This window comes from Nomascus leucogenys, chromosome 19 (genome assembly GCF_006542625.1).
Source record: "Nomascus leucogenys isolate Asia chromosome 19, Asia_NLE_v1, whole genome shotgun sequence".
In the NCBI taxonomy this organism is placed as follows: domain Eukaryota; kingdom Metazoa; phylum Chordata; class Mammalia; order Primates; family Hylobatidae; genus Nomascus; species Nomascus leucogenys.
In genome coordinates, this window is record NC_044399.1 from 69,238,528 (window position 1) to 69,259,157 (window position 20,630).

The 20,630-nt window shown below is 39.9% G+C and overlaps 1 protein-coding gene across 6 annotated transcripts in view; it reads left to right on the forward strand.

The window, feature by feature from the left end:
- Positions 1–20,630, forward strand: part of MYH10 (myosin heavy chain 10) — a 156,193-nt gene that overhangs the window by 42,394 nt on the left and 93,169 nt on the right. For 2 of the 6 annotated variants that reach the window (XM_030800300.1, XM_030800303.1), the window contains exons 5-7: positions 11,608–11,710; positions 12,331–12,360; positions 19,202–19,294. In XM_030800300.1, the coding sequence (XP_030656160.1) occupies positions 11,608–11,710; positions 12,331–12,360; positions 19,202–19,294 (226 nt within the window). The remainder of the gene's footprint in view (positions 1–11,607; positions 11,711–12,330; positions 12,361–19,201; positions 19,295–20,630) is intronic. The other 4 variants (XM_030800301.1, XM_030800304.1, XM_030800302.1 and 1 more) reach the window with 2 other exon arrangements.

A 20,630-nucleotide genomic window follows, 5' to 3' on the forward strand; every position in this document is an offset into this window, starting at 1 on the left:
TACTTTGGCAGCAGTGTGGAAAACGGAGTGGAGGAAGAGTTGAAACAAGAGGACCAGTTAGGAGGCTATTCAGTTATCTAGGCAAGAGATGGTGTGGACTTCAGGTATAGAAGTAGTTATGAACCTAGAGAGCAGTGGTTGCATTTAAGCAGTGTTCAGTTTAGGAGGCAGACTTACCAAGACTTGGTGATTTACATGCATAAGAAAAAGAAGCTAAGAGAGAAGGTATTGTTGCTGAAATCTCCTGACATGGGAACATGGGAGGAAGAACAGGTTTGAAGTGGATGATAATGAGTTTGGTTTAGGACACATTGCATTTGAGGTCCTTATGGCTCATGTAAGTGGAGCTGTCATTGGGCTCTTGGATATATGGGTTTGGAGCTCAGGAGAGTGAGATCTGTGCTAGAAATGCAGATCTGAAGAGTCAGTGGCATGGAAAGTGATAGAAGCCATGCCAATGAATGAGATTACCTTAGAAGAATGTGTTGAGAGAAAGCAGAGTGTGGAATCCTGAGGAAAACCTACACTCAAGGGTCAGGCAGAGGAGGAAGAACCACAAAGAAGGCTAAAATGACCCATCATAGGGGCATGAGGAGGCAAGAAGGTGTGGTGGCACAGCAGTCAAGGGGAGAGAGGCATTTTGGGACAGAGGGATGGGTCAGCACTTCAGATTGAGTGGATGAGATGAGCAGCAGCGTGCCCATTGGACCCAGCAATAGAGAGTGGAGGGTGCTGGAGTAGACTGGGGATAGTGAAGAGGTAGAAGCCAGGTGGCAGTTGAAGCATGAAGGGGAGGTAAAAATGTTAAAAATAAAATACAATTTTTAGAAAACTCAAGTATGAACCTACTGCTTTCAGATAGTTTGGGAAGGTGGAGAGTAGTTGAGTGGTGGTAAGAGATCAATAGGATTTTTGTTTTTGGTGTTTTTAGTGTGGGCAAGATTCAGTGCTGATGAGAGGAAGATAACATTTTGGGAGTGGCTGGGATGGGGGCAGGAAGGAGAATTGAGAGAGCAAGGAGGGCAGTGAGGTGCAGAGCACAGGGGTTGGGTGTCTGAGTACAGTGAGGTCCTAATGAGGGGCGTGACTCTTCTCCAGTGACGGGGCCAAGGAGGCAGATGAGTACCAATGCGGGTAAGTAGGGGTGGGGAGCTGTGAATGGCGAAAATTCTAATCTAATGGTTTCTCTTTTCTGTGAAGTAGAAGACTTGGTATTTAATAAGAAAGGGAAGGAGTGGCAGGATAGGTTTGAGGAGATGAGAGTTAGTCAGCTTTGTTATATGAATTTTTTGCTAGCATTGTTTAGCCTTGAGGAGTTATATAAATTAGCTTTTCCTGAACAACAAATCACCCTGCAACTTGGTGGCTCAAATCAGCACGGTTCTACAGGTTTCCCAGCAGTGGGATTGGGCTCAGCTGGGTGGTTCTGCCAATCTGGGCCAGGCTCAGCTTTCTCACTGGAGGCTCACTCCTGCATCTGCAGACAACTGTGGGATGGCTGGCTGACTATTGGTGGGGGTGCCTTGGTTTCTTCTCCACTTGGCGTCTCTTTCTTCGGCAGTCTAGCCCTGGCTTTTAACGTGGTAGCAGCGTTCAACAGCAGCAAGAGGGCAAGCTCCAGTGTGTAAGCATTGTTCAAGTTTCTGCTTGTGTCACGTTCTGCTGTCCCATTCCCAAGCAAGACATGGCAAGGCATGGCATGAGTCAGGTGGGAAACATCATAAAGTGAGGCATTGAAACAATTGGAGCCATTACTTTAGTTGATCCACCATGGATATGTTGGAATACAACCAAAACCAGGTAGAGACTTGTACCTTCTCTTAGATGAAGTGGTTTGATGAAGACTTTTGGGAACGTCTGAAAGCAGGAAGCACTTAGGGAGGGAATGACTTGCTGTTTGACAGAACAAAAGTTCGTGAGTACTAATTTTGTTACCCAAAGTGACCATTACAGACACTAGCACTTATAATTAGATGATCGACACCATTTTAGTTTGTACTTTGTCACCAATTAATAGACTTGGATTTATGAGGTAAGTCTTCTAGCACCTGGGTTTATCTCTTCTTGGGTACAAAGTGGCAGTCATCAAGTACATGTTTATTTTCTTCCATTCTTTTTTAAATTGCTTTTTCCATTTTATTATGAATATTTTCAGACATAAAGCACAGTTGAAAGAATTTTGCAGTGAACACCCATGTGTCTACCACCCAGATTCTACTGTTAATATTTCACTATACTTGCTTTATCCTATCTGTCATCCATCAATCCTTCTTATACTGTTTATGTTGGGAGGAAAACTTTTCCTCTTGCAACTTGGGTTCAGAGTTTGGGAACCTGCAAATTAACTGATAATAGATTAACAGATAAAAGATAAGACTTATTTACACAAGTGTACTCAGTGTTGAGTATCTTGTGGAATTATAGAAATAAAAGGCGTATATCCTCTCCTTGACAAAAGAGTCCCATGAAGTTTAAGGCTTCAGTGGGAAAGTATGGAGGGTTCTCTTGGTCTATTTGATGCTAATGAACAGCTGGGTTCACACTGTTCAGTGCTAAAGGGCACGCTTTTCTCAATCTGGGAATCTCCCTTGGAGGGGTCAGTGGCAGCTGCATATACTGGGGGTCCTGCTAAAGTTTAGATGATGTTTCCTTATGTGGCTGCTGAGATGTTTTCAGTTTAAAGTGATTTTCATACCGCTTTACTGGGCTATTAATCCCTTCATTTGATGCATTTCAAGTTCAATTGTAGATAGACATCAGTACACTGTCCTCTGAGTACTTAAGCATATAGCGTTAACTGAAGCCCAGTATTTTCATCTTTTTCTTTTGAAACAAAATTTACTTAGAATTAAATGTACAAACCTTAAGTATTCATTTCCTAAGTCCTTGTATAACCTGAACCGTTATCCAGATGTAGACAGTAATACCATCACCCCAGAAAGTTCCTTGTCCTGTCCCCCCTGTACATACCTACCTCTACCTCTCTCAGCCTCGTTATAGTTTAAAATTTTTTAGATACCACTGATATTTAGTAACAGCTTTTCATGTTCGTATCTATTATAAAGTTACATTGTGCCCTGAAAAATATGAAAAAGTGAAACAATGTATCTTAGATTTAAGAAAATATGATATGTTCCATGGTGCCTTTGAGGATCCACCAAATACAGTACTCCAAGTGTGTGTAACCGGGGTCTTCATAAACTTAGTCCACCACCAAGCTAATTAAGCTTTCTGCATAAGATAACTATTTAGGGGCAATCACTCTGTGATTCTCCCCATGCCCATGTTAAATAAATTTGTATGCCTTTTCTCTTATTAAAAATAACTATTTAGTCAACTTCACAAACTTTCCATATGTAGCGCTATATATATATATATATCGACCAAAAGAAAATACAGGCCAGGCGTGGTGGCTCACGCCTGTAATCTCAGCACTTTGGGAGGCCAAGGTGGGCAGATCACTGGAGGCTGGAAGTTCGCAACCAGCCTTACCAACATAGAGAAACCCCGTCTCTACTAAAAATATAAAATTGGCCGGGCATGGTGGCACATGCCTATAATCTCAGCTACTTGGGAGGCTGAGGCAGGAGAATCATTTGAACCCAGGAGGCAGAGGTTGTGGTGAGCTGAGATTGCGCCATTGCACCCCAGCCTGGGCAATAAGGGTGAAATTCTGTCTCAAAACAAATAAATAAATACAACTGGATGCAACATGGTTTTATTATTACTTCTTAATCAGTATTAAGTAGTTTGATAGCATCTCCTTAAGCTGTTGAGAAAGAAAGCCTTTTTATGTGAGGAGTGTAAGCTCCTTTAAATTATCAGGCCCAGAGAGGCATTGGAATGAAACAACAGTTTCACTCCCTCCTTGAACTAGATAATTACCTCTTAAAGCCACCTGTTAAGTGTGCTCTGGACTAACTGATGTCAAGTAGCCAAAAAATGCCATACATTAGACACTATAACTCACCCCCTATGGTTCAGAAATGTGTATCCAATCACTAATCAATGTTATCTCTGTAAACCAGTGAGAATTCCTGTCACACAGCTTTGTATCAGCCCACTCCTTGTTCCCTCTTTCCTTTAAGAACTGCTTGTAACAAAGGCCCAAGGCAAGTTGAAGTGTGTCCTGGGCAGCTGGCTTCAACCTTGGCCCAAATACACTTTCTATATTAATTTTGCCTCAGCATCTTCCTTTAGGTCAACATTTCACTTTTTCAGTCATTTATTCTGTAATTTACTTTTCTCCCAAAAGGATAAACTTCTTAATTTACACTCTGGCCTTATCTGCCCATAGTTCCCCAGGTAACCTTTTGTTTCTGCAGACTCAGGCCAGGCCTTGTGAGCTCCCACTTGCAAGCCGCCTGTTTAATGATTATTTATCTGAGTACCCTAGTATTCTCGTGTGTGGTGAAGACACTCAGCCTGCATGCATCCTCTCAGGAGAGAATAATCTTTCACATTTGCACCCCCATAGAACTGGAGGTGAAATCCTGCTACAGTGTAATCCTCATGTTGATTTTCCTTCTCATCAGAAATTAAAATTCACAAAGCAGTCACCCTTGAGGAGGAAATTACTCTGTTCTCTTAAACCCCCCCTTTTAAAGAATACTCTGTTTAAATTTTATGACTCTAACTGCCTTAGGCAAGTTGGTTTTCTCCTTTTGAGTAAATTTGGGTATAATGTAAAAGTTATAAAATAATGGTTGTCTCACAATGGCCTATTAAGATGTGACAATCAATGTTTTTGTAAAGGAATCTTATCTTTTATATACAAATATTACGTTAAGTAATGATGGCCAAGCCAGCCAGCCAGAATTGAGAACAGTTGATTCCCGCTAGAAATAACATACCTTAAAAGTTTTAAGGCAACTAAATTGATAGAATTGATTAAACAGCAAAGGCAACAGTGTAATGTAGTTGACAAAACATCCTGTGGTCAGCTAGAACTCTGGTGTCTTTCTTCTCCCAGCTCTGCCATGAACTATGTGATTCTGGATCAGATTGTCAGCCTCTCTAAACCCTATTTCTAAACCTATTTCTAAACCCTATTTCTGTATGAGATCTAAACCCTATTTCTGTATGAGAATAACTTTTTAGGGGGCAATAACTCTGTGATTCTCCCCACGCTCATGTTAAATGAATTTGTGTGCTTTTCTCTTGTTAAAAAAAAGAGAGTAATTATTTAGTTAACTATTTAGTCAATTTGCTTTTCTAATGACTCTATTTTAGATGTCCTCAAGTCCTAAAACTTTGGGAATTATTAGATGGCTATAGTTGTGTGTCTCACTTTCGATGATATCTATGTTATGAAAGAAAAAGAAGTATCAAATCAACTTGTAAATAGAAATTTAAAATGTTCTAGGCAGATATGCAAGGGAAGTGAACATATCTTTGGAAGTGTTCTCTCCGTTAATCTTTGCAATACCTCTGTTATGTCCATTTACTGTCACATTATCCAAGACCTGATGAGCTAGTGCCGGTGCGATAGGGGAGACTTGAGCCCAAGCCTAGTCTTGATCACAAAATCTCTGCTCTTCCCAGTAAGCTGCTTTCTAAAGAGAGTTTGGAAACTGTAGGAAGTCATCTACTAGTGTTATATGTTTGTATAGGTATCGATAATACAGGGGGTAATATGTATCTGGTGTTTTTCAAATTGAGGTTATCTAAAACAGAACTTCAAGCAGAGGGTGATTTTGAAGCTAGGCTGAATTCAGTGTTACCAATATCCAGACAAAATAAAATACCAATATTTTTACCAATAAAGATCTGAAAAAGGGGTTTCTCATTGGGGAAATCCCCATGGTCCAGAAGGCATTCAGAGGTCTCAGAATTGGTCATGTATTAATGATCTGCGTCACTGCTTCTTTAGGCTGTTGTTTTTTATGTTTTTGTTTTGGATTGCACATCCCTTTGAGAAGCCAAAGCTGTAGACCTATTGAGGAAACGCAAACATGTTCATGTTTAGAAACTCCTGATCTTTTGTGTCCGAATGTACTTCAACAGATACAGGACAACCCCAGCTAGAAGCCTCCTTGCTTTGTTCTTGTTAGCTTTGTTCTTCTGCCACTCTCTTTGAAGGATTTCTTCTCCAAAAGAGCACGATGCTGGGACTGCAGCCTTTCCCCTTAACCATAGTCCTGTCTTAGACCAGCAGTGAAACAACCAGCCACTTAAAGTGTAAGACTGCTTCACCATTACATCTCATTTTGTTGATGGAAATGAGGTCAGATTCCCTTTGTCCTCCCTCTTTGAGGTCTTGGCCTGTTGTTCACTTTTCTGAGGATTCTCCTAACTAATTTTCTTAGAAGTCTGCTGAGCTTTCTTTTTGGCTTTCTTCCCTCTGCTTTTGTTCAAGCTGCTTTTAGTTACCTCCTCTGTTTCCATCTGGGACAGATGTGCCATTTCTCATTGTTTCATTTTGTTTTTTCTATTTTTCCGACATTTATACTCCTTTGATCCTGCCACCTCCTTCATTAAAATCAGATTTTAAAAATTTCCATTACCATCTTCATCATCATCATCATTGATCATTATCATAAATATTGGTATCACCACTACCATTTATTGAGAGCCTTTTGGCCAGAATAGTGCTAGGCCCTTTCCCACATTATCCCAGTCCTATGAAGTCTCATTATAAAGGCATATAAACTGAGCCTCAGAGAACTGAGTGACTTGCCTAAAGCTCCATAGCTAGGGAGTGGCAGAAGGATTTGAATCTAGGCAGGTCATTTTGATTCTGTAGCTCAGGTTCTTAACCTCTGTCCTAACTATTGATTCATAAAGTTTAGTAATTCAAATCACCTCATGTATAGTAGATGAATATTTGAGTGGACAATAATGGATAATGTTTACTGAATGCCACCTATATGCTTTAGTTGAGCTGTATTTTTTCTTCAACAACCCTATGCATTAGGAGCTATTATCCCAATTTTATAGTGGGCAATATAAGATCCATAATCTATCCTCTTGGGAGCTCAACAGTAAGATTTTGAATGTATCTATCTTTGAAGCCACATTTTCTCCAGCAGAGTTACCTTAGACCCGAAATATGTAAAATGTAGCAAGGCCGGGCGCAGTGGCTCACGCTTGTAATCCTAGCACTTTGGGAGGCCGAGGCGGGCGGATCACAAGGTCAGGAGATCGAGACCACGGTGAAACCCCATCTCTACTAAAAAATACAAAAAATTAGCTGGGCGTGGTGGCGGGCGCCTGTAGTCCCAGCTGCTCGGAGAGGCTGAGGCAGGAGAATGGCGTGAACCTGGGAGGTGGAGCTTGCAGTGAGCCGAGATTGCGCCACTGCACTCCAGCCTGGGCAACAGAGCAAGACTCCGTCTCAAAAAAAAAAAAAAATGTAGCAGAGTTCATAAGCAATTGTTGAAGTATGGCTGCGTAAGTGTGACAGGCAGGAAAAAATGCTTTAAGGACACATTGAAGCATGTCCATTGAGGGGGTTAGCTGGGAAACCACAGAGACAAACCAGGCTGGAAAGTAACAATCATAACTATATTTGAGACAAGTCATCATCAGTCTAAAAAAGAGGCCCATTTCTTGTTGTGATAAGAAATTATCTTTTTGAAACCAACAACCAACATCACGATTAATATGGAAACACTCAGTATTTCGAATGCTGTTAAGAACAAAACAGAGAGACCACTGTCATAGCTATTAAGAAATTACACTTGAATAAAACCCAGATTCTTTACCATGACCTCTGGAGTCCATGGCACCCCTCCCCTTCCTGCGCCATCTGTCTCTCTCGCCACTCCCTCCCTGATTGTTATTTATATCAAATCCTGGCACCTGGCCATCAGTCCCTGGACTATGCTAAGCTCTTTTCTGCTTTGGGGTCTTTGCATGTACCTCTCCATCTTCCTGAACACATTCCCCAGCTCTTCACTTGCCAGTTCTTGCTCATCTTTCAAGAGCCTCTCCCCTGACCTTCATATCTAGAGAAGGGGCTGTCCTTCCTTCTCTTTTTCCTTTTAGTGTCTTTGGCAGCATTCCTTATATCCTTGTAATCTAATAATCTTATCTGTTCTTATTTATTTTATGTCTGTTCTTCTAGCCTTGTGCCCCACAAGGACATGGACTATATTCACACTCTGTCCCTCGCACTCAGAAGAATGCCTGACACACAGAAGTTGATTTGCAAATGTTTGCTGAAAGAATAAGTGATTGAATGAATGAATAGAAACTATTTTCTTATCTATGTACCAAGAGTAGCCAGGTAGAAAATATAATGGTGATGAAAAGAGATTGATAGGAACAAAAATTATTAAAAAGAGCCTAGAAATAAACTTTAAAAATATGTAGGACCTACATTCATTCATTGACTCAGCAGCCTATATCAAGCACTTAACTCTGCTAGGCACTATGAGTTTAAGGATAAATAAGGCAAACATGATCCTTGCTTGTTTTGAACTTAGAAAAATACAAAACTTATACCTGGGAGACACAGGGATGAAGACATCATTTCTCCTAAAAAAAAAAAAAAAAAAATAAGATGAATATTGATACCATTTAACTCAAAATTCTACCTATCGTTTTTTATTTGGGAGGCAGGGAGATGGGGAAGAGATAACAGAAAAAAACTATTTGAAGTTTATCTAAAAAAATAAACCTCAGAGTCTACTTGATTTCTTTTTACTCTTTTCAAAAAGAAGGATGATGGTGGGTGCTCTGGTTAGTCACGTTTCAGAACCACTGAATATGGTGCTGGCTTGGAAATAAGCCACATGTATGGGGAATAAGAATAAGATAAAGATAACTTTTTTTTTTTTGAGATGAAGTCTCGCTCTGTTGCCCAGGCTTGAGTGCAGTGGCAACATCTTGGCTTACTGCAACCTCCATTTCTCAGGTTCAAGCAATTCTCCTGCCTCAACCTCCCGAGTAGCTGGGATTACAGGCGCCTGCCACCATGCCTGTCTAAAAGATAACATTTTATATCACCTGAGAATGAATGTCTTTGTCAGTCATTGATATTGGGAGGTGGGCTGAATCATCCAGGGGAAACAATTAGATTAAATTCTTACCTGAAATCATAAAATTTTTTTCAGATTGAAGATTCAGCTGTAAAAAGTGAAACTATCAAAGTTGTAAAAGAAATCCAACAGATGGATTTAATAATACAGATGATATAAAAATCAGAGTACAGATTGATGTAATCTTGGTTGCCAGAAAGGCCTCTTTTAGCATGAATAGTGGGCAGAAACCTTAAAATAAAAGTTTGGTAGATTGGAGTACCTAAGATTCAAACACTTGTGGGTGGCAAATCAGAAGGGAACTAATGTTACGATAACATGAGGGGTGGTTAATAAGCTTCACATAGGAAATAGTCTTATAAACCATTAAGTGGGTTATATCTAGAATTATCAGCTCTTGGAGCTAGAAAGGATCTAATCCAATGCCTGCATTTTACAGATTTCGGATACTGAGGCCCAGAGAAGAAAATTTCTTTACTGAGGCCAACAGTTGGTCACTAGGGTTCCTTCACCCAGTCTTCCCTGCGGTTGAGTTTGTGGTTATCTGGGTGCAGAGTTAAGAAGATAATGCAACCAGTAATTTTTCAGTAAACTACCAAAAAATTTAAGTTTTGGACACTTCAAATAGTACATTTTTTTTTTTTTTTAGACAGGGTCTTGCTCTGTTTCCCAGGCTGGGGTGCAGTGGCACAATCACAGCTCACTGCAGCCTCAACTTCCCAGGCTCAAGAGATCCTCCCACCTCAGCCTCCTGAGTAGCTGGGACTACAGGTGGGAGCCACCACACCCAGCTAATTTGTTGTTTTCTTTGTAGATAGGGGTCTCATTATGCTGCCTTGGCTGATCTTGAACTCCTGGGCTAAAGCGATTCTCCGGCCTTGGCCTCCCAAAGTCCCAGCATGAGCCACTGTGGCCGGCCCAGATAGTGCAATTCTAGGTACAATTCCAAGAAAGAGTCCAGCTTTGTTAGAAAAATTAGATTTTCAATCCAAGGATTAAATGCTTAGAGGATTATTCGTTGGCAATGTATATAATAACATTTTTGAGTTCGGGGTGTTTTTTTAAAAGAAAAATTAATTAGATATTGAAATTTTTATTATAATCCAAATTGAGAATTTTGTTGACTGTGAAGTTAGGTTTGCTTTGATCATGTCTTAGGGGAGCTTCAGTGTTTGAGCAGAGGCCGTAATTCAGGTCTCGCTGTGTGCGTAGCAGCTTGTCTGAATTTCAAGCCTAGTACAAAGTAGAAATGAAAACTTTTGAAATGTGCCAGCCTTGCTTGTAAATATGAATCATTTAAAATGGTGGCATTTGTCCTCATTCACACAACAAAATTCATAGTATTTACTCATTTTGACAACAAGTTATGTCTGCCTATGTGTCAACACTGGGAAAAGTTACAAGGATTAAAAAGAAACAAAACAGAGGCTTGGGCAGGTGGATCACTTGAGGTCAGGAGTTTGAGACCAGCCTAGCTAACATGGCTAGACCCTGTCTCTACTAAAAATACAAAAACTTAGCCAGGCATGGTGGCGCACCCCTATGGTCCCAGCTATTTGGGAGGCTGAGGCAGGAGAACTGTTTGAACCCAGGAGGCAGAGGTTGTAATGAGCCGAGATCACGCCACTGCGCTCTAGTCTGGGCAACAGAGCAAGACTGTCTCAAAAAAAAAAAAAAAAAAAAAAGACAGAAAGAAAGAAACAAAACACAAATAAATAAATAAATGAGGCTATAGCCCCTGCCATCAGGAACCCAGCCTATGAGGCCAGCAAATAATGGGAAGATCCTTAACAAGGGTGAATGAGGCACAACATTGGCACCAGGAAGCGAATTGTCACTAGCCTGCTCTGAGAGGGGGATCTGAGAAGGCTTGCAGTGGCTTTGAAGATGAGTATCAATACCAGCAGGCATCTCAGTTCTTTCAGCTCTTTCAGATTAAATCATAATTAATTTAATTGTTTTAGGGATTCTCTGTTTGCAGTGCTGGATATGTTTATGGTACTGAGGAGTTTTCTTCGTGAATGTTCTAATAAATTTCACTTCTCTGGTAGAACCCCCCCACCCCCAAGGGAAAAAAGAATGTCGTGAACATTTTCTTGTGTCCTCTTACTGGCATCTATCAAGAAATATTTGGGTTGCCTGGGCGCAGTGGCTCAGGCCTGTAATCCCAGTGCTTTAAAAGGCCGAGGTGAGCAGATCACTTGAGGCCAGGAGTTCGAGACCAGCCTGGCCAACATGGCAAAACCCCATCTCTACTAAAAGTATAAGAATTAGCCGGGCATGGTGGTGTGTGCATGTAATCCCAGCTACTTAGGAGGCCGAGGCACAAAAATTCTTTGAAGCCTGGAGGCAGAGGTTGCAGTGAGCCAAGATCACGCCGCTGCACTCCAGCCCGGGCAACAGAGTGAGACTCTGTCTCAAAGAAAAAAAAGAATTATTTGGGTTTATTATTTAATACCTCTTACAAGAATAATTTTCTAACTACTGCTGATAGTTATTTTTTCTATTCTCTTTTTATTTTTATTAATAATTGTTCCAATACAATTTAATTTTATCAGTTGTAATTTTGGAATGCATGTGCTGTGCTTTCGTTAAAGCAGCCTATATTAATTCTTTCTTTCAGGGGTGAGTCAGGTGCTGGGAAGACAGAAAATACAAAGAAAGTTATTCAGTACCTTGCCCATGTTGCTTCTTCACATAAAGGAAGAAAGGACCATAATATTCCTGTAAGTTTCTGCTCTGTTGTTTTTTAAATCATCTTCTTATTCTTTTATAATTTCAGAAACAAAAATAAGGAAGCCAGTCTACTCTCCACACTGCTATAACTGACAGCTCCCTTGTCTCCACCCGCTCCCCGCCACCTACCCAGCAACGCTTTTTTCCACCCCAGAGGCTAGGATACAAGGAAATTGCTGTTAAAGAGGCTTTCTGACAGGGCAAACTGGAATTATGGCTATGGCTTGATGCCTAATTTCTTGCAAAGATTTGCTGAGAATCGTTCAGCAGTGCTTATGAAGACTTATTTTCCACCAAAAGAAGATGCTCGCCTATTTTCAGCAGTTCTTTCTGAACTTGCAGTAGCCTCTTGCTACTACCCACAGCGGCTTGAGGGGACGGTAGAGATATGGGAAGAAGTGATGATAGAAAAAGGGCAAGAATAGAAATGTCAGTTCTCCTTAATTTTTAGACATGCAGAAGTGGTAGTTAATACAGCCTGAGAGAACGCCAGCCAACCCAGCTTCCACAGTTTTCAACTGCACATTGGCTTGGTGCTTTGGAAATGGCTTACTGCTAGGCAAAGACTCAAACTTGCTAACATTTGCATTTGTCTGTTTGTAATGAACAGCAGGAATCGCCTAAACCAGTGAAACACCAGGCAAGTGCTCTTCTTTATGCTTCTTAGTCTTGAGTGTTTGCACTAATTTCTGTCTGTAGATTGAGTCTCTGCTAGAATCAAATGCCACTAGTTCTAAGTGAAATCTGTCATTAAAAAATTTTAATTTTGAAAATTTATTGCTTAGAGCCTTATTCTTTCTTGAGAAGCGCATGCCGTTTTGCTTTAAATTTGTTTTCTCGATAAATTTTAATATTTATTTGCCCTTTTATCATGACATTGAACTGCATGTTTATGAAGCCTATAAATTATGGTTTCATATGTCATTTACTAGGTGGAATTATTTTAATACTTACCAGACACATGGAAACCTAGCTTTGTGCCCCCCCAACTACATTTTGAATTTGGGGCTGCCCCTTTAAAAGTTGTACCTTTGGAGCTAACGAATTTCTGATCTGTTAAAGTTTTATGGCATGGCATAGTTTATGCCTGTATGTGTTTTAAACCAAAGGCCCAATTATATTTAATATATAAAATAAATTAGAGCTGGGCACAGTGGTACACACCTATAGTCCCAGCTGTTTGGGAGGCTGAGACAGAAGGCCTGAGCCCAGGTATTTGAGGCTGCAGTGAGCTATGATCACACAACTTTGCTCCAGCCTGGGCAACAGAGCAAGACCTCATCCTATAAATAAGTAAAGTAAAATCAATTACAATTTTCTTTATGCTGGGCAAGTAGTGGAAGACTGTTATTCTTCCTAGTTATCAGATGCCTGCCTTTTAGCTCCATAGACCATAGCAGTGAACAAACCAAGAATCGTAGCATGACCTCCATTTCTCACTACCTGGGAGGAGAAGGAGGGCAGACCTGAGCCAGATACCTTGGATAGAGTAGGACATCTATACTTGGATTTAATCCTTTCCCTAGCATTGGAATGGTTTTGGTTGGTCTTCCACAAACATAATGATACAAAGCTGATATAAAGCAAGAAACAATAATATTGAGTTATAGAAATGATCTGTTAATATAAAGAAATAATCGTAAATATCTAAGGAATTGTCATAGACACTGAGATTTTAAGATATCTTTCTTAAGATTCTTAAGAGATTGCCAGCCACCCAAGCTGTACTGTACCTGTGAAGGCCTATGATGTCCTTTTGCTCCTTTAGCTGCAGAATAGACCAGTGATACAAATGAAGAGGGTAAATGAAATAATCTTTATCCTGTAGGATGTTTAAAAGCTTCTTTGCCAATTAAAGAAGGAAAATCTGGACCAGAAACCAGGTTTTCTTTATGCTTTAGAGGTACTTGCTAAATGTCATTTTAATATGTACTTGTGTTGCTATTGAAATAGTGTTAAGCAGTTAATACACAGATTTAGGTTTTCCAAATTCCCTATGGAACACATAAATCATTGTCGTTAACATTTCGTTTCGATGTCATTTTAAACTACAGAGTGGATCCCTGTTGTATGTGAGTAGCATGCCTACCCCCACTTAGATTTTACTTTGAGTCAAATCAATCCCTGGCAAGCACGTTCTCCCAAAGAAGGCAGCAGCTTCTTTGGGCCATGCTTCCCGGTCATTGCCGATTTGCATGTCATACTGCATGTGTCCACTGTGCACACAATCTTCAATGCTGCTTTTCCCAGGTTGATTTTAATGGTAGTTAAGCAGTAGGTATGCTGATGTCTTTAGAAATATTAGAATACTCGTTCTCAATTTTTCTTCCCCAACACAACTGAGGAACATGAAATACTTAACAAGCACGGTAGGGAATGGTCACACCCTGGAAGGGTCCCGTCAAGAAGTTACTTCTCCCCCTGCTGGGTGTCCCTGTCTGCTACTTCTTCACCCCACTTGAATGATTGCCTTGAAGTTATAGTTACAATGTGAAAAGTCTGTACTTTCCAAGGTCACAGTTTCTTTTGGTTGATTTGATACCACTGGTTTGTGATTTTACATTGAACTTTATAAGCAAAAGTTAAATTCCAAGGAACCATGTGTATACATCGGTAGTATGAATTGTAAACCCAAAGGGGAGGGCATTTCTAGGCCCCTGATTTTGTCAGTCCTTTATTTATTTGCTTGTTTATCTACTCATTCTTTTTTTGAAACAATTTAAATGAGATATAATTCACATACCATTCAATGTACCCATTGGAAGTGTACAATTTAGTGTTTTTAGTATATTCACATTATGCAATTATTGTCATAATCAATTTTAGAACATTTTCCTCACCCCAAAAGAAACTCCATACCCATTAGCAGTCACCTGCCATTTCCCCCTAGCTCCTGGCAAGCACTAATCTACTTTCTGTCTCTATGTATTTGCCTATTCTGGACATTTCATGTGAATGGAATCATATAATATGTGGTCCTCCCTGATGGTTCTTTCTTTTAGCATAATATATTCAAGGTTCATCCAGATTCTAGCACATATAAGTACTTCATTCCTTTTTATGGCCAAATAATATTCCATAATATTAAATATGTGTCACGTTCTGTTTATCCATTCATCAGTGAATGGATATGGATTTTTTTCTACTTTTTGGCCATTGTAATTAATGCTGCTATGAATACTCATGTACAAGTTATGGTGAGAACATATGTTTTCATTTTTCTTAGGTAGATACCTAGAGGTAAAATTGCTGGGTCATATGGTAATTCTGTTAAACATTTTTAAAGAGACTGTACCATTTGACATTCCCACCAGGAACATGTGAGAGTTCCAGTTTCTCCATATCCTCATCAGCACTTGGCATTATCTGTGTTTTTATTAAAGCCATCCTAGTGAGCGGTGTGGTCAGTCTTTTATGTTTACCTTTTAAATTTAATCTTCATTTTCGAAATATGAACAAATATAAGCAAATCAGTTTTCAAAATTAAAGTGACCATACTTAAGTAAACTTGAAATAAACATTTATTTATGAACTTTTGGTGTACTTTTTATAACAAAATTAAAGGTCTTATTTGGCTATATCCCCTTAGTATCCACCAAGCTGCAAGTACAGCTTCTGTGTGCCCTCTTTCCTCATGAGAGGTTGTTCTTAGAGACCCTCAAAGTCTAGCACAGAGTTCACAAAGCCTCAACACAGTGCAGTTTCAGAGCAGATTTGAAAATGATTAAGTTCTAAAACTTGACCGTCACCTACAAATGATACCTTCAAGCCACCCCACTTGTCTCCCTGTGTTTCCAGTCATCTTCAGGACGACTTTGTATCTGGTTTAAACTGTGCTGAACTAAGACAGAAAGGTGATAGATAGCAAGTAGCAAGTAATGAGAGCCTGCCAGTTGAGATTAGAGTCTGGTTTTCAATATGTGATTGGTTGCTGCTGCCTGCTTTTAACCTTCCTGCAGCTCTGCCCTGCCAGGCCTGCAAGGTACACACCGATCTCAACCTAAGTCCCCTTGCTGGCTGAACTGGACTTTTGAAAGAGGTATATATTTTTAACCATTTCGAACTCATGCTATATCATATAGCAAATGTATATGATATACTATGTGATAAACCCAGGAGTATAATTTTCACTATGACTGGTAAACTTTGAAAGCAGTATATAACTCTAAATATTTAGAACTTTAAAAATCATTTCAATAGCTAAGGCTGCTTGTTTTCTACATTCCAAAATAACATAGAATAGAAACGAGGGACATTGCCCATCCAGTTTTAAAGGAAAAGTGAATAGTCACTGCCCCCTGATGGTTTACAAATGCCTTCATAATTTGGTTGAGATCTGTTAGCACCATTTATCTAATTATGAAATTGTTCAACGCAGAAATTATCTCATGTTAATTTCTGTATGTTAAGATAATTGGCTTTGTACCAGGTTTTTGGGGATTCATTTGGGGAGTTTTTGAGATCGTTACTCAGTCTCACCAGTGTCCACAAATCCATTAGTAGGAGTGATACCATGACACAATGTAGTGGGACCAACAACAGGGACGGAGGAGTGCCTGAGTCCACCATTACCATGGTGACTCTGAGGACCCATAAATCTTCTTGCTGCCTTTGGCTCACCACCATCCCCTCCCCAAATACTTCTAGAATTCCAGGTTCCAACCTTTTGGCTTCCCTGGACCACACTGGAAGAAGAAAAATTGTCTTGAGCTACACATAAAATACACTAACGATAGCTGATGAGCTATTTAAAAAAAAAAGGGTTTGTGCATAATTTTCATGATATCCACCATCACAGATAAGCAAAAAATGTCCTCACATTTAAAGAGCTGGACACCCGTGGAACCTCTGATAATACATTCATTCAGCAAAACATTTGCCAAGCATCATTTTGACCTGATACTGACTGAGTTAGGCACAGGGGATACAACCAGGTTATTTGAAGCCAATACAAGAAGAGTAGAATCAGTGGATCTCTCTCTCTCTCTCTCTCTCTCTCACACACACACACACGGGAAAAGAAAAGAACCAATGAAAAATTTGACTCAAATAATCCTTTTAGCCATATCTAAGTAATATTAAAGTAAGATATGCATTACTGGTTTTATGTACAAGTTAGGAAAACCCTTTAAAGATGGACAATCAAAGTCTTTTTCTTATGATTTGGTAGGATGGTGTGTGATTTTAAGGACTCCAAGGTCTAGCAGTAGATATTTAGTATTAAGGTAATGCCCCACTTACCAGAATGCCAGTGTTTTTCCAAGTTTCCACATTCTCATCACATAGATTGAATTAGGTTTAAAAAAAAAAAAAAAAAAAAAAAAAAGGCTTTTAGAGACCCAAACAGTTAATGCAAAGTGAGTATACCAAGGGCTTTACAAAATATTGGTCATAGGAATGCTGATGGAACTGACTGCCGACCCCGGCGGGGTGGAGGAAGGCAGTCTATTCTATCTCCAAATAATGACTGGCATTTTTAATTTTAATTTTTTTTTTTGGAGATGGAGTCTCTCGCTCTGTCTCCCAGGCTGGAGTGCAGTGGCGCGATCTCGGCTCACTGCAACCTCGGCCTCCTGGGTTCAAGCGATTCTCCTGCCTCAGGCACCCACCACCATACCTGGCTAATTTTTTTGTATTTTTAGTAGAGATGGGGTTTCACCGTGTTAGCCAGGATGGTCTCGATCTCCTGACCTCGTGATCCGCCCGCCTTGGCCTCGAAAAGTGCTGGGATTACAGGCGTGAGCCACCGCGCCCGGCCCCTGACTGGTATTTTTAACAATGGCTCTCAGTCATCAAAGTTGTTCAGGATATCATGCTTAAGACAGTTTGGCAGCATGTAATGGTTTAGAAAAATTGACAGCACGAGACCATCCTGGCTAACACGGTGAAACCCCGTCTCTACTAAAAATACAAAAAGCCAGGCGTGGTGGCAGGTGCCTGTAGTCCAAGCTGCTCGGGAGGCTGAGGCAGGAGAATGGCGTGAACCCAGGAGGCGGAGTTTGCAGTGAGCCGAGATCGCGCCACTGCACTCCAGCCTGAGCAAGTGAGATTCCGTCTCAAAAAAAAAAAAAAAGAAAAAGAAAGAAAGATAGAAAAATTTACAGGAAAAATAGTCTGGTAAGGGTTTTGAAGTGAGGAAACCAGAAGATTTGTTGTACAGGGAGGAAACTGTCTAACACCAAGAAAATGAACTGATGCCATGTAATGACATCCACATAGCTTGAGGTTCTCGACAAGACTGGTTCCTGACTGGCTTCAGCTGAACACAGTTATAGATTGTAGTTAAGACCGGTGAACATGCGGACAGTCCAGATCGTGCTGTAACGGATGTAGGCGGACCAGGTCCCCTTCCTGTGTAATGTGCCTCAGGAACACTTACCCACCCTTTCAGCTGAGTGACAGTCCACACCAGGGTGGCGTGACAGAACTGTACAGATGACATATATTTGTTCTTTTTTTTTTTTTTTTTTGAATTTGATGGTGATGGAATGCATCACATACCAAATGCCACTAATTTAAAAGCCTTATGTGAGGTTCTTTATATTCATCTTTTTGCTTAGAGTATCGCATTTCCTAGTGGCTTTTATTTAGTTAGTTTTTCTTTAGGTCTAAAATACTGTGGGTATTTTAAAATATAGGGGTAAGATTTATGTTTGGAAAAAGCAGATTTAAGTCATAAAATATAATTCTGAAATTACATTCCAGAAACACAACATCACTTCTGGTGCTTTTCGTGGCCAGAAATGGCATCATGCTTTCTCATACAGCTTTCTATTGTGTTTCATGATTAAAGTACATATTAATATATTTCCGCCTTTTGTTTGTAAAATCTGTTTTATAGCCTAATTTACATATAAGTAAAGACACTGACTAAAGCAGACATTTTACCAAATGCTCTCTACTTAGCCTTTTAAATCTGAGCAGGTTAGCAGCATCAGTGTCTTTACCATCCTCTGAAAGTGGAGGTGAAGACATTGCCCTGTCTATGTGATAGAGATAGTATATGAAACTCCTTGGAAAACTGGAAAGTGCTACATCAATACAGTGGTAACTGTTAAATTAACTGCCTTAAAGTTTTCAAATAAGGCAGAGTTGAAATAAACAGAAGTATTAATATGTTCTTAATTGAAGTGTTGTGCAAATTTCATTTCATGAAAGCCAATCTGTTTTATTTTCGAAATTCTCTGCCTGATTTATGTGCCCCATGCTTAAGTTGATCTTCTCTGTTCAGCGTGACATTTTCTTCTCCTTGTGATCACTTTATAGATGCTAATTTTTTCCTTTAGTAGACTCCATTATCATAACCAGGATTAAGAAGCCAACAGAAGTTGCTGGATGGCAGACAGAATGAAAGGATTGAGGAAAAGATGCAGTTTCTTTTTTAGAAATTTTTTCCCTGATGACACGAGTAAAGACATTAGATTAACGTACATCTGCTTTTATTTGTGTGTGTGTGTGTGTGTGTGTGTAATGTCTTTTAGGGGGAACTTGAACGGCAGCTTTTGCAAGCAAATCCAATTCTGGAATCATTTGGAAATGCGAAGACTGTGAAAAATGATAACTCATCTCGTTTTGTAAGTTTCAAAGCACCGGAAGCTTTTATTTCCTTCGATTTCTAGTTAAATGTCTACTGTGATTAAGCAAATGAATTACTTTTCTTCCTAGATTTTAAGAAGCTAATAGATGTAGTTCTGTAGACATAATACAAGCTCACATGTAATTTTAAATTTTCTAGTAGTCACATTTGAAAAGAAAAAAGGTAATGTGTAAGTAACTTTAATCATTTTATCATACAGAAATGTATAACTCTATGTCTTATTTTATGGATATGTAATTTAACCTCTCTGAGCTTATTTATCTTTGACTGGTCAATAACACCTGTCAGTGGAATTGGAGTAGAGACTAAATGGTGTGCACGTTGAGCGCTTAGCCCGGCACTAGGCATAGTAAACATTCACCGCATTAGATGTGGTAAACTGACCTTTTCCTACCTTGCTATTTTCTGTGGGATTTGGACTTCAGAATAATTTGTCACTACTATGACTCCTCTTTAAAAAAAAAATTTTTTTTTGAGACAGGGTCTTGCTGTGTCACCCAGCCTGGAGTGCAGTGGCACAGTCATAGCTCACTGCAGCCACAAACTCCTGGTCTCAAGGCCTCCTCCTGCCTCAGTCTCCCAAGGAGCCGGGACTACAGGCTCACACTACTTCACCAGGCTAATTTAAAATAACAACTTTTTTTTTTTTTTAGAGATTAGGGTCTCACTACGTTGTCCAGTTCTTTGGGAGGCTGAGGCAAGAGGATCACTGGAAGCCTCAGCCTCCCAAAGTACTGGGATTACAGTAGTGAGCCACCACACCCAGCCTAAAAATTCTTCTTAGCTATTCAACTTGAAAGCTTTACTTTCCTCCTCAGTTTGACTAGCTATACCTGTTCACCTGAGAATGTTATCCTAAGTGATGGCCAGGTCTCTGTTACTTCAGGGACACTGCCTCTCTCCACCCCAGTTGCTCAGCTTCAACATCGTCACAGCAAATCTTCTCTAAACCCATATTCAACACAATGGACATTCCTCCATTAAGTCTTTTGCCCTGGATTATGGTCATCAAGTTTCAGAAACCCCTTCCACTGTTAGATTGAAGAAGGATTTCATTGTTCAATTATTTCCACTTAAGTTGTTCAAATTAATTCTTCCCTTTTTTTTCTCCTTGCTCTGAAGTATTGGTAAAAGTCAAGAAAGCCAGAGTAAAAGAGACCTCAGTTCTAACAGTTCATTGATGGATAATTTGGGGGATCTAGTGTCATTGTGACATGCTTTTTAAAACTGAGATAACATCATGGTCTGCACATTAATTTTCCGATGGCGTGGTTGCTATGATTAGCGGAAGCGACCAGATTCGGGATCACAGA